The 14,077-nt window shown below is 45.1% G+C and overlaps 1 protein-coding gene across 2 annotated transcripts in view; it reads right to left on the bottom strand.

Moving 5' to 3' along the window:
* phldb1b (pleckstrin homology-like domain, family B, member 1b) overlaps nucleotides 1-14,077 on the bottom strand; it is a 65,323-nt gene that overhangs the window by 12,583 nt on the left and 38,663 nt on the right. Inside the window, exons 4-11 of one of the 2 annotated variants that reach the window (XM_070829418.1) lie at nucleotides 11,895-12,155; nucleotides 10,167-10,313; nucleotides 9,866-10,003; nucleotides 7,746-7,874; nucleotides 5,830-5,985; nucleotides 5,323-5,433; nucleotides 5,075-5,164; nucleotides 85-201 (exon numbers count right to left, since the gene is read on the bottom strand). In XM_070829418.1, the coding sequence (XP_070685519.1) occupies nucleotides 85-201; nucleotides 5,075-5,164; nucleotides 5,323-5,433; nucleotides 5,830-5,985; nucleotides 7,746-7,874; nucleotides 9,866-10,003; nucleotides 10,167-10,313; nucleotides 11,895-12,155 (1,149 nt within the window). Of the gene's footprint in view, nucleotides 1-84; nucleotides 202-5,074; nucleotides 5,165-5,322; nucleotides 5,434-5,829; nucleotides 5,986-7,745; nucleotides 7,875-9,865; nucleotides 10,004-10,166; nucleotides 10,314-11,837; nucleotides 12,156-14,077 lie in introns of both variants that reach the window. The other variant, XM_070829419.1, reaches the window with a different exon arrangement.

Genomic DNA, 14,077 nt, shown 5'->3' with positions numbered 1-14,077 from the left:
GGGTTAAAGTTGTTATCTGGATTTTAGGGAGAACTGTGCTGGATCAGGGGTTGATGGACTGTTGAAAAGGAACAGCCCGTCTACCTTTGAGCTTGTGTTGCGTCCCAGTGTTGCCGCTCCGTGCTGCAGGGGGGATGCAGAGCACAATTTAGGCTGATGAAGACAGAGGCCTGGATCGCTGTCCAGCTTGGAGCGGAACACCTGAGGACGGAAGCATGCAATGAGCACGGGGAGATCGAGACCAGGGAGTGCAGATTACACGTAAAAACAAACCCCGCTGCTGGCAAATGGAGCGATTAGCGACAATGTTAGAAGCAAAACTGAAATCCACCACGGATGAGTTGCAAGCACCTGCTGGAAAACAATGGTCACAAAGTGCCACTGAACACTGGTGCTGAATTAAACTGCTGGAATTAATAAATCAAGCTTCAATCAGCAGTATAAATTTCAGTATCAAAGACTGACAAAAATATCAAAGAGCCTAGGGACAATACATTAGTGAGGCAGCACCTGGCACAGCTGCCTGTCCCTTTCATTGTGTAGCTCTTGATCAGGCCCACTTAAGTTAATGCTGCATTCATGCACAGTGGGAGCGTCTGTGAGGAATGACTTCATGTTGAAAGCAACTTCTTCAAAGTGTTCACACATTCTAACTTCATTTAGGTGAGGATCGAACGTTTCTGTGTGTTACAGGTGATAGCTCGGCTTTACAGCTGAAGATCTTTTTCCCCCTGTGTTTTCATTAGCTATACTGTAAGATATTTCCTGAGAGGCTTCAAGGAGGAGCACAGTCTTTTCCATATTATGTGAACGCAGCATTATTACATCGGGCAGCTTTTTTCTCTCCTCCACTCACACACGCTCACATCCAGCTCCGCAGCAGCATACACCAACGGCTGAAGACTGGGTGGGAAACAAACGAGAAGAAAGAAGAAAGGCCCTGTACCTGCAGCACAGGCCTGCGGCCTGACAGCGACTTGGCTGGCAGAGGGGGGGGGCAGAGCTGAGAGCCAGCCATCAGCTCCTGGTACCACTGCTCTAAATCTAGCTTGGGGAGGTGAGGCCTACTGCCCTCAGACTGGTACTGAGAGCACACAGAGGAGCAGCAGAGAGAAGAGGAAGAAGAAAAGACAAGAGGAGATTAGAAAGCATTCAAAGACAGTCGGAGGAGGGTAGAAACATTTGTTTTATGCAACCTCAAAAGCTGTAATTATGTTTTTTTTTTGATACTTTGAAAATTATTCTTGACTATCTTCAACATATTATTGTTGTCAGCGACATTATGCGTCGTACCCTCCAGCTGCTATATCCCTATTTTACATGTCTCTATTCTAATTCTATGTTGCTGCTGCAATGACCCAGTTTCTCACAAAAGCATTTAAGTTTTCATCTAATTTTATGCTTTCCTTCACTTCAGCTGTCCTCATATATACTAATATATACAGTCCCTACTGTTTACTATTTCCTTTTTCTTGATGCCATAAATGCATTTTTTGTTACCAGATACAAGCACCCAATGTCTCTTCTTGAAAAAAAACCTCCTTAATTGCGACATACTGCTTACATAATGCAGCAGTTACTCACATGGCTATCACGCAGATAATAACGATGTTAAACACATGTGCTGTTGTGTTCTCGTGGTGCACATGAAGAGATTTAAGTGATTTATTCAAGTTCACTTCTGACACAACAACCTGCTGTCATTTTAGGATACAGAGGCGATGGCTGGAAAAACATAAATACACACCGCATCAAATGTGATGCATGATGTCAGTAAGTGTGACTGTTTGGTGAATCTTTAGAAACACTGGGAGTTTGTGACTTAGGCAAACCTGCAGTACAACAGACAGTAGGAGCTCCCGACTGACGGATACAGTAACGTCAAGGGGTTTACGGTCTCCTTTGGTTTCTATAGTGAGAAGAAAACATCTAGTATCATCCTTTAACACTCAAAGTGTCCATCTGTAACTAACAGCAACAGATTTCCACCTTTTGTCCACTCGTGGAACAGCTGGTTTCCTCTCTTGGAAAAAGCAACAAGCCTCCACTAAAACAGATGTTTCTGTTTGGATAAACAGCATCATTTTAGCCAGGAAGGAAACAGGGGATACGGTTAAATGTAGGACTGATTCATGCTTCCTTTTGTCTCATTTAATATCTTATGGAGTGCAACATGTCTGTTGTTTCCTTTTCAAAACTTCCCTGATTAGCCCAAAGGGGGCGCTATAATCCCATGCCGAAGTATGGTGCCTTCAAAGTGCCTAAGCTAAGTGTACTCAAACTGATTTTTTAGTGTGTGAAAATGTACATCAATCTCCCACAATGCAATGCACAAAATAAGTTGGGGAGCTGCTTTACAGCTAAAAAAGAAAATTGTATTCTAAAGAAATTCTATTAAATCTTAAAAAAATATTTTTCTTTCTACGTGAATTATTCAGTTCCAGTCGCAGTTTCGTCCCATGTTACACTCGTCATATCACTTCCTGTTGGTGTGCTGCACTGAAGTACATCGAGTTTTTTCACACTGATACAGCTGCTAGATTGGCGTACCAGTTAGAGAGACAGACAGATTAGTCACTGATTAGACATCTGCATCCCTCATTTGAATCCACTATCACCATCTTGATGAGAGAGAAAAATAGCTGTTAGCTTCATGCTATATGGTGATTTATGCGTCAATAACACAACTGCTCCTCCTCTCAATACATCTGACATTTTGTGAAAATCGCTGGATAATTTTATGATAAAAACTATTCCAATAAGACAAGACTGGTGACTGGTGGTGTAAGTAAACAAATGCAGCCAGAAAGGACGGAAGAAATCAAGGAAGGAAGGAAGGAAGGAGGGAGGGAGGGAGGGCAGCACACACCTCAATAGAGAGAGAGAGGGAGGAGCCGTGAGGAGAGGGGAGGCTGGAGAAGGCGGGGTCTACTGCTCCAGACTGCAGGGACTGGCGAAGCGGTGAAGTGGGAGACGACTCCACCTTTGGCATCCCATACATCTGATTCAACTGGCCCACTGTCACATACTCCTTCCCAAAGGCACGCAAGGCGCACACACACAGGAGGAGAGGGAGAGGAGAAAAACAGACAGACAGACAGACAGGAGTGAAGACATACACGTCAGGAAAACAGGCAGCAGGAGGGAAACATAAGAGAGCAGTGATGAAGGTGTGAGCGCATTATAACTTAGCATAGGACGACACAGCTGACAGTCACACCAGGGTTGAACTGATGTACGGAGCCTCTTCTCATATCAATCTATCACTTTCCATTTATTTATCATTAACCTGGGGCTTTGTCACGTTATGAGCTGGGTGCCCCAAAAATAGCTTTAATCCTTGTTTTGGTAGAAGAACCGAAACTCCTGTGTTGTACTGATGCTGGTGTTAAAAAATAAAATTAAAAAATCACAAAATATTTATATTAAGTTTCCGTTTTCAGAAATAAAGTAATGAATATTCACACTTTAGCAGCTGTAGTTATTAATACAAAGTAAACCTGCATGTATCGGTCCAACCCTAATTAAATTAGATCCTGAATGCAGCTGCTCAAACCAAAGGCTCATGTAGCAGAAAGCAAAGCCAACAGTACAGTCAGTTTGATTAACAGCAAACCAGCAGAGGGAGCAACATGACATGAAAATGGAAGGATGGAGAGAGAGGCAGAGAGAGGGGAGCACAAAGTAAGAGCCAAGACAGAAAGTACTCAGGGAAAGAGACAGACAGGAAGTGATGGTACCTCGCAGGCGCCAGCTAATGCAGCATCTATGGCAAACGAGCGGCTGTGAGAGGCGGGCTCGCTGCCTTCATGGTGCCCGCCGCTGCCGTACATCTTATAGACATCCGACAGCTTCATGTACTCCTGAGCACCGGCCACAGCAGTCAGACAGGATGAGAAGCCATGAGGACAACACTGTACCGTGCTTCTTATGTACAGCACAGAAACACACACACACACACACACACAAGCACTGCAGAGCCCACAGAGATCACGTGCTGAGATACTTAACCTGGCTGTTCAAGTGAGGGGGTACACGGAGCGAGTGACAACAGACACAAACAGGAGCACACCGGGCAACAGGGAGTGCAACTTCAGCATCACAACTGGCCGACACACGGGACGTTACACACAGGCACTTTAGTTGGCTGTTACGACATCCAGCGATGTAGTGGTAAATAAGGGGGTGCTGGAACTGTGACCGCTAGCTGGTAATCATCAGAAAGTCTAAACAACCTCTTATGAGCATCACTACATCATTACTCTCCTGTTCCAGAGCCTGACTGCTTACTCTTGCTGATCATTCTTATTGAGAATGATCAGCAACGTGGGAGTCAAAGTGTGAGCGGGACGCTGACAGCACAATGACCTTTGGGGTGAGTTGCACAGACAGCGGAGGGGAAGAAGCGGGCTTCATGCAGGGATCATTAGTGTTGTTACCTCCGTAGGGCTGCTGGGGTACAACTGACAGGGAGGGGGATGTAAGTAGGAAGGAGAGGCTCGACAGAGGGAATGCTGGGAGGAGTGGGCATCCTCCAACAACAGGTCGGCCTCGCTGATATGGAGCGCTTCCTGTTTCAACAATTCAGGGAGAAGTGCTTTAAATGCCTGCAGAAAACTTATGGGACACTACATGCACGTTGCGCTCTCCACAAACATTAAACGTTAAAGGGAGTGTGTGTTCTGTCTACTGGCCTCCCTCTGATACAGCTTCAGCTCGGGCTGTCCCATCCCGTCATGTCTGAGTTTAAACACCCAGACCGTCTGCTAATGTAGTGACCATTAAAAGATTAGTTTGTCTACACACTAAACATCTACAACTTCAACATTACAAGAACACAACCACCATGAATCTTCAGATTAGTCTGATTACACCGGACGTGTTGAACAGTTAGACCCAAAAGATTATCACCAAGTTAGCACAGCAGCAAATCGCTGCGAGTTAAAAGGGGGTAAATGTGGTGAGGAATGGGCTGAGTCATCACATCTCCCTGTAGTTTTTAGGCCAGGAGCACCGTGTGTGAATGTGTGTTCGTGCTCCCTGCAGACACACAGCGGCTCGGTAGCTCGCTCACCTCTCTCATTGCAGTGGAGGACTTGGGGAAGCTCTTTCCACCTGTCAGGCTGTGGTATCTCTTCTCCAGGGCAGACAGCCTCTCCTTCTCCTGGAAAACAAAGACGACTGTTATAAGTATCATTATAAACTGCTCGTTTTTTGATCCCTGTAATTATGTGTAGCTGTATTCTCCCTTTAAAGATGTCAGTTTGGGTGAGACATTCCTCGTGTGACTCTGAAGTGTTTACCGCTAGTACTAGTGTGTACCTTCTGGAGCATCTGCAGTGTGAGGGTCCTGTCTTTGGCCAGACGCTCACACTCCTGAGATGCCTGCAGGCCGAGCTGGTTGGCCTGGTTCTCCAGAGCAGACACCTTCTCCTAAAGAAGACAACACAGACAGAGTGAAATCTTCAACACAAGCTGTGACAACAGCACACAAGACAAGACATGTATACGTTTCTGAATGCCAGAGTCAAAGGATATGGCAGTGTAAATGACACAGTGACCCCTGAACACTCAGAACCTCCTTTAAAACCTGTGTGGTGACACCAAACGTCTGTGGTGACCCTTTGTTGGTGTAAATAAAAGAGTGCCTGGTGTGCGAGTGCACACTGTGTTTTCTTTAAACAGGATTCTGCAGCTGTTCATTGTTTACACAGTGAAATATTTGCCTTTGGCTGCTTCGGTTCTGATACAAAAACCCATATTGTTGAAACCATCATGAGGATGTTCATGTATTCCAGATGGCCCACAGTCTGTCAGGTGTTTCCTCACCTTCCTCTTGGCCACACTGCTGTGGTACTCTGCTCTCTCCTGGAGCAGCTGCTGGCTGATGGTTTCTCTCTCCTCCTCCAGGCTGCTTTCTCTCTCCAGCTGCTGAAACTCCAGGTCCTCAAACTTTTTGGTTCCTGCTTCCAATGCCTCTCCATCCTGGCGGAGCCCCATATACAACATCAGCAGTTACATTATAAACAGAAAAACACACCATATACAGTGCACTGCTTATTTGGAAGCCATCCACTATACTCAGACTTAAGCAAGAAACGCCTCGACCTCTATATATGAGACAGTTGAAAACGTTCTCCCAGCATGGCTGCAGCTCTTTTCGGGGACAACTAAAAGCACGTCGTGCTACGTCAAGCAGACAGCCATGAAGAACATGCTTCTACTGCAGCAGAGATGCTGGTGTGTGCTCATTAGATGTACTGTAATACACACAAAGCAACAGACAGTCATTTACATTTAAAAACCTATTTTGCATTGTAAGACTAAAGGTCTTAGTGATTCTTCCCTCCATCATTTTCACTCTACTGCTATACTTAACCTGCTAAAGAAAACACCTACTACATGTGCTAATAATGTTATAGAACAAATAAGGTATGGAAAAATAAAATTACAAAACATAGTACAAAATTACCACTATATCTTTTTCTATATATCTTTTTCTAAGATACTGATAGAAAACAATGCTGGCTTCAATGTAAATATATATATATATATATACACACTAGTACGTCTTCCAGCTTCCTATCCAGTGTCAGCCCATCCCTGATGCTGTTGCTGTGTCACTATGTGGTTGCTGACAAGCTGAAGTTTTACAGCACTTCTGTCAGCAGCAGGCAGACTACAGTGTTTGGAGCACTTGTGAGGGACCCGACAGCCAGCAGTGTCAATCCACTGAGACACAGTCTGAGATGAAAATGACTCATTTTTGCAAGTGGTCAAAGAGGGTGGGAAGAGCTCAAAATGTCAGACATCTTGACGATAACATCAATAGAAAACATCATCATACACCTTGGGAGAAACTTTTGCTCTATGACTCTACTCTGCACACATAGCATCACTGTCAAACACAGAAATCTACCCTCCAGTAATTATTCTAACTGGTTAAAAGCTCCTCTTTTATCCTCTTTTTAAGTGGAAAAAACCAAACAACAGTCTGAATTTACATATGAAAAGTCACAGGATGAGAGCAAGGGAAGACAGAGAATGAATCTAGTCAGGGCCTATGTTAATTGATTAGTGAGCAGTTATACAAATTGTGCGAGCCATGACAAATCACAGAGGAGATGCAGATCAGATTCACACATGCAGTGCAGCGCGACAAGGTCACATGACACACATTTCACTAAAAGGAGGAGGGAACATTCCTGCGGCCGGTGGCAACAGCACGTCTGTGAGGGGCACTGAGAGGGCTTCTCATGAAAACGCTCAAGAGTGTGTGTGTGTATGTGTGTGTGTGCATGCGCTTGTAAACCATATGTAGTGGGCCCCTGCTAAAGGGTGAGAGGTGTCAGTAGCGCTATGTGCATCGGCATGTGCTGAGTGCTGGTACATACAGTGGTACATACACTGAACTGCCCCACTAAGAATACAGATGCAGCAGTCTGCCTTTGAATTCAGTGCCAAGCAAAAAACTTTTTTTTCCCCTTGTCTTGTCACTTTTAACTAGTTACTAATATCAAGAATTACGTGTATCTCTGTTGTGCTGAGTGTGTCTGCACTCTACCTGCAGTTGAGAAGAAGCTAACACAATGTCTGGAGGCTGGAAGGTGCTGGATTGGCACTACTCACTAAAAGGTTGTGGGTGGATGGTGACTGTGATTTCAGGGGAGGTGTGTGTGCGTGTGACAGGTTGGGTCGAGTTTTGTGGTTTCAGAGGGTCAGGCTACTACAGAATGACGACCCACCCTTTTGAGCTGTTCCTGCAACTGTTCCCGCAGAGACTCGGGACAGTTATGAAGCTGGTTCTTCAGCTCAGCGTAGCCCTCCTGGAGGCTCTGCAGGGCCCGGCGTTCGGCCTCAACATTAGCCCTCTCCTAGAAAGACACAACACACACCCACACACAGGATGGATGGACGAGGGGAGAGAAAGAGAGAGCGAGAGAGAGAGAGAGAGAGAGAGAGAGACACACACTGCTCAAAATCCACGCCATGCAAATAAACAAGCTGTAAGGTGTTAGCAACAGACACGTTGTGACAGGTTCTTAGGGTCTGGCGGGCCACAGGAAGTAGACGCTGAATTGTGGGGATGTTACAGCTGGCAGTCTGGGGTTTACAGATGGCACATGGTCCAAAACGGTAAAGGGTCTGTATTGGTATAGCGCCTTTCTACTCATTTCAACTATTCTCCATCTCTGCCACAGCCGGCAGAAACAGCCAGAAGAGATCATTTCAACTCTCAGATTATTCTAATACAGCTCAACTCATTTTAATAGACACATACATTTGAGTGGCTACAGCGGACTTGCTCTAACAGCTGTGTGTCACCTGTGACCATTGGCTGTAAATATCCTGAAAGAACGGATATATATCTTTCGACAAATACAACTTCAATGAGCTGTGACAAAATGTCCCATAACTGACTTGACATTTACTGGCCCCAGAACATTTCTAAGCTCACTTGTAAGAATCCTGAGCCACGTTAATCTGACAGTAGTGACGCTGTGCAGAAACATCTTGCATCTTAGGCGCTGCTCCAGTTCTCAGCTCAGGAATCCACCAATAACTACTAACTTTGCCGTTACTGGCTACGTTGAAGGTAGGGTGGCTTTAGTGTTTCACCTTAAACCATCTTCATTCTGATGTGTAAATCTGAAAAGGCTGACAGGTCCTTCAGGACTGCCTGCGCTGACAGGAGTTTCACTCTAATGCAAAAGGAAGGCTTCTGTCTGGTGTCTTTTCAGAGACAAGGGGAAGCTCAGGTAAAGCTCTGAGACACAGCTGATTCTTTTTCTTTTTTACTATCACGCCAAAAATGTGCTTGTCAGTAGTGGCACCGCAGGTTCAGGAGGAGTTTATCCTCTAACTTTCTGCTAAGACCTGGGGTTTTCATCCAATGTCGTGAGAAGGATTCCCACACAAGATAACTTGTGCTCTTGGGCATAATGAAGCACACAATTCCAAGACAGGTTTATGGTGTAGGGGGTGAGGTAACACGGGGACATTGGATCAAAGCAGTCCAGGTCCACTGAGACTTATCCTCCAATGAAACAACCATGAATAACACCTTTTATATTGTTAGGATCCGTGTGGGACCCTCAAAAAACACACAGAAGTCAAGAAACTAAGCTGGCAAATGCCTCTTCACTTCCTTTCTTTCTTGCTACACTTAAAATGTGGTGCATGTAGGTAAAAAGAAAAAAGAGGAATTTCCCATCCACTACCAGAACAACTTATTCAAAGTGTCTTGCAGAACCCGTGCACTACAGGACCCAAGTCTACAGAGGCCAGACAGCAGTTGGAGGGCAGGCTTCCTGGCCCACAGGGTCTGTCATGCAGACAGTGAAGAAACAGGTAAGTACAGTAGATCAGAGATCCTGCAACTGTGAGTTCTAAAGAAGCAGAGAAAGGATTAAGGGTTAACGGATGTTGGTTAGTTAGCGAAGACAAGCTAAGGAGAAAACAGATGAGAGCTGACCAGAAGGCGGACCACTGAGGTGAAAACATGCATCAGAGAACATCCAAAGAGCTAAATCCAGTCCTTTATTTAGCCCCTTGTTTGGCCTTAAATCCTGTAATTGTCTGTGCAGTACATTCAGCTCTCTGAGTCGAGGATGCTTGGTACAGACAGAAGTGTTGACTTACACCAACAGTGACGAGCCAGTGGGGAAAGGAAGTAACCAGAGGAGAGTGTGAGCAGAAACACAGGCAGTGAGTGTATGTGTGTGTTTTCTCTGTAAGAAAGCACATAACCTCAGCAAACACTTGAATCCAGTGCACCTGAATGTAACTGCTGGATTCAAATAAAGCATTTCACATGTGAGCTGTATTTATCCACCTAGCGTCCCGTGTCCACTGCCCTCTGTACCTTGTCTTTCTCCCTCTGGATGGCGCTCTCCAGCTCGTCCAGCTTGTGCTGCAGCTGAGTGATTATGTCTGTTTCGGCTTCTATCTGGTCGAGCTCCGCCTGCCTCTCGCCCTGCAGCAAGGCACGCTCCATCTCTGCCTGGAAGAGCGGACCAAACAGAGTCAAACGGTGCTCCCACAGAGTAACAGGATCACAGTGATGATGCTGTGACCACGGACTGTATTTAGCGTTTACCGCTGCACTGGTACACGTGAAGGTCAATAAACTTGAGTCTAGGCTGGGTTTAGACTCTAAACTCTACCTCTTGTTTGGACTCCTGAAGTTGCTGTTCTAGTTCCGTCAGTCGGTTTTTGAGCTCATCAATCCGAGCGAGAACGCGCACCCGCTCATCCTCCAAGTAACCCAGCTCCAGGCGACCGCCGCTGCCTGAACTGGATGAGTCCTCGTGCTGCGGGGTGGAGGGGGGAGAATATAGGAGGTCAGGATTTCAAGAAAGAAGGTGAACACACCTTTTAGTACAATGCTGCACTGTGCCATTGTTGTCTGTTTAAACACAAGGATTCATGAGCTTATTCTACGATTACTGTTATCACTTTGATGGTGTTTTGTGCTTCACATTAGTGTCTCAGGTCTAAATGTACTTTGAGTGGATTTTCCAGCCTAGCAAAAAGAAAAGTCTTTTGGCACAAAAAAAGATCAGTTGAAATAAATTCAAAAGTACTGAAAGTCTACTTGTATTTACTTGTCACCACAAACAGAGAGAGACAGAAAAAAACACAAGGAAACAAACACAGAAGGGAGGTGACTGATCAATGACAAATCATGCAGGAGTGAAAGTAAAAAGAGAATTCCCACTACATAAAAGGCAGCCTGTGAACTTCCCATAAGCAGCCAAAAAAAACAATAAATGGGAATTTCAAAAGAGAGCAGGATGTGCAGACAGCAGGCGACTGTAGCTGCGTGGCTCATGTCGTCTGCAGACTTTTCCCATAAATGCAAGAAGTATTTAAATGTGGAGTCATTAATGTTTTAGCCAATGTTTTCAGACTACGTACAGACATCATTGCTCTATTTAACACATTGTACACTTTCTTCATCGCCTCCTAGTGCTTGTCTTTTGTGATCACGCATGACTTATCAGTTCAACATTTCATAATATGCGTGATGTTCACATTACATGCATCACTGTGAAACTATTTTCTAAATAATAACAACTCCAAGACTCCACAAACAAGCACACATATCTCCACAGAGGTTGACAGGACTTAATGTAAGGAGTCAATACGTGGAGGTTTGTCTTGTTTCATTTGAAAGTGTGCTGTATAATGTTTACATCTGTCGTTTCAGGCAGTTTGCAGGTTTTCATTTGAATCAAATGCTGCACTCTGGTTGAGAAGTGCACAAACGAGTGAGCTCGGATGGTGTAAGGAGTCACTGTGTGTGGTGACAAGAAAAAGCAACAGATTGTGAGAGCAAGGGACATTTTAAGATCCCAGCAGTGAAGTTGTGTTAACAGGAGACCCATCAGATGGTGACTTGGCTCATATCAAACTACAACAGCTGGATGCCTTAATGGTGTGTGATAAAATACATCTGCATTTCTTGTTTGTGCTGATCTTTGAGGCGTCTGGCCCATCCCTTTCAGGGATAACACTATGGACATATTGTCAGTAAGTAGACCGTATGTTTAAGAATGGAAACCTGCCAACCGAGTGCTGCTCTACACTGTGTTTGGTTTGGTTAAACCTGGCATGATATCAACAGCCATTCAGACGCACTGGTTAATATGAATGGTAAACTGAAACTCTCCCTTGCTGCGGGATCCCACAGAGCCCCCTGAAGGACTCCTGGTGGTCCCTGAGCCTCATTTTATGAACCACCGATTTAGCAAAGCCAAGCGCATCATGCACATGCTGGTTCCACAGTGGCATGCAGAGAGCGCCTTCGAAGGGAGACAAACGTTCCCTCTGACCTGTCTGTCTCCATTGTGCAGTGCTGATGCTGTGCTGGGTGCAGGAGATGTCCTCACCTCCTGATGAGTGCTCTCTGTGCTACTACACTCCTCCTTCAGGTTCTCCTCGTCACTCTCTCTCTGTCTCTGCACCAGGCGGAGCGCGGCCGGGGACGGCATCCCTCCTAGGACGTTCTCCACGGACGGTCTCCGGCCCAGGCCTTCTGTCGGCCCCCCGGGGAAACCTGTCCTACCTGAGCCCAGGGGGTCCACGCCGACCGTCTCCCCTTTGTTGTATTCAGCACAGAGGTTCAGGATGGTCTCTAGTCTCTGTCTCTCCTGTGGACAAATCAAACATCAGATTAGGGTTTGGCAGATCTCTTTATCTCACGTCTTCCCTTTGACTTTTGAAACAAAGGAACACATTTGGGTCTAAATAACACATGGCACCGCTGTGACTTATGATGGAACATGGAACATGTAAGCAAAACTAAAATAGTAAAAATCTGACTGACTCACTGTATCCAAACTTTAATAAAGGGCCAATATTAGCTTTATATTTCCCCACAGTGACACATTAATGTAAGCCTGCATCAGATTACATCCAGCTGTGGTGAGGAATATGTCCCCACTATCTCATTTCCTGTCCGAGAGCTGGTTGATGGGGCTGATCACAATCTGAAGAGGGACAGCGGAGCACAAAGCAGGCCTGATGCTGACTGGCTGAAAAGCTGTTTTATATCATTCAAACTATCAGAGATGACACTGATGTTCTACAGTTCAACAGTGACTGGTTGATAAGACGAGAGCATTAATACCAATTCAAAACCCCAACATTTACAGGATATATTCGCCACCCAGCCTCAGCTTCAGTAACATGAAGTTAGTCTCGTCTTCTCTGAAACAACACAGCAGCGCCGCTCTGTCCTCTCCCCTGGGTGCTGCGTGGGAGTCAGACTCTGTGGCTGGTTGTCCAGCTGTCACTATGAAGGCCCCACAGGGTGACCTCTGAACTCTAAATGTCAGCTGCTGTCTGCTGCTGTGCCCCTCTGCTGCAGACACAGCGTCTCTGAGGTCTGCACAGTCACACAGCACTGGGAGCCTTAAAGGCACATTCTGCTGTTTGGGCTCTTTCATTCATCAGACATCAGACATTCAGAAATCACCAGCTCCTGTACAGACTATGCACTGATTTTATATTCCAAATCACATTATTAGTATCAGTGCTGTGCTGAAGTACACTATAAATGAAAACCTATGGGCTCTGTGTGATCGTATGCCGTTACCATTACTGTCATGACAATTTTCTCCCCTTTTCCATTGTTCTTTCTTGTTCACAGGTGAGCTAGAGCTCTTACGCTGAGCAAAAAACTGAATTTCCAGACATTGATAGCGGTTTAGCTTGCGATTTATTGAGTAGGTTGAACAATGATAAACATACCAGGTTTCCATTGCTGTTATTACCACGTTTCCTGTAACCTTTGCCCCGACACACACAGCCCAGTTCATCTAATTACCACCACCCAGTGTCCAAAAGAATAATGCAGCAAATATCAAAAGGACGATAACGTAACAAGCCAACAACAAACATAAATGGCTCCAACAATTACTATTATTATCATAGACATCTATCATCACTCTGATTTTAATTCTCTTTTACTGCGTTTTCTTGTGTTTACCTCTGTCAGCTGAGAGAGAGAACTGAGAGAACTGTACTCAAAACACAGTTGATCCATACATTAAGTTGATTTCATTACAGTTGATAATTCAGAGTCAAAATGAGGCCAATTATCTGCAGAAGAGTAACACAGGTAAAAAAGTCATAAAGCAAACTGTTGAGCCAACAAAAATGACACCAGACTGTGTGTGTTATTTAATAATGGCAGATGCTAAAAGGTGGTGTTACAGTAGTACAGTACAGTCAGGAGAGTCCATTTATATCTAACTAACATCAGCTAATGTTGCTTGGAAGCTCAACGTGAACCGGAATCTAGTTTCAGCACTGACATGTTTCTGTACTGTGTTTGGTGTAAAATGGTCACATTATAACAAACTGACCACAGCAAAAAACTATCAGCATCATTTTTGAGAAAAGAAGATCAGTCAAACTAGAACTCATCACAACCCCCCCCCCTCCACAAACAAAAATAATTTGTTTGGCTGTCGACAAAAGGTCGATGTTCTGGAGCCAACCTGTTTATGCTCTTATGATCTAGTTCAGGCTCGATATGTCTCTTCTCGCGTGGGAACACTTGGCATCC

The sequence above is a fragment of the Pempheris klunzingeri genome, chromosome 4, assembly GCF_042242105.1.
Source record: "Pempheris klunzingeri isolate RE-2024b chromosome 4, fPemKlu1.hap1, whole genome shotgun sequence".
NCBI lineage: Eukaryota > Metazoa > Chordata > Actinopteri > Acropomatiformes > Pempheridae > Pempheris > Pempheris klunzingeri.
The sequence above is the reverse complement of the archived record's forward strand: the minus strand, read 5'-3'. Positions and strand labels throughout refer to the sequence as shown.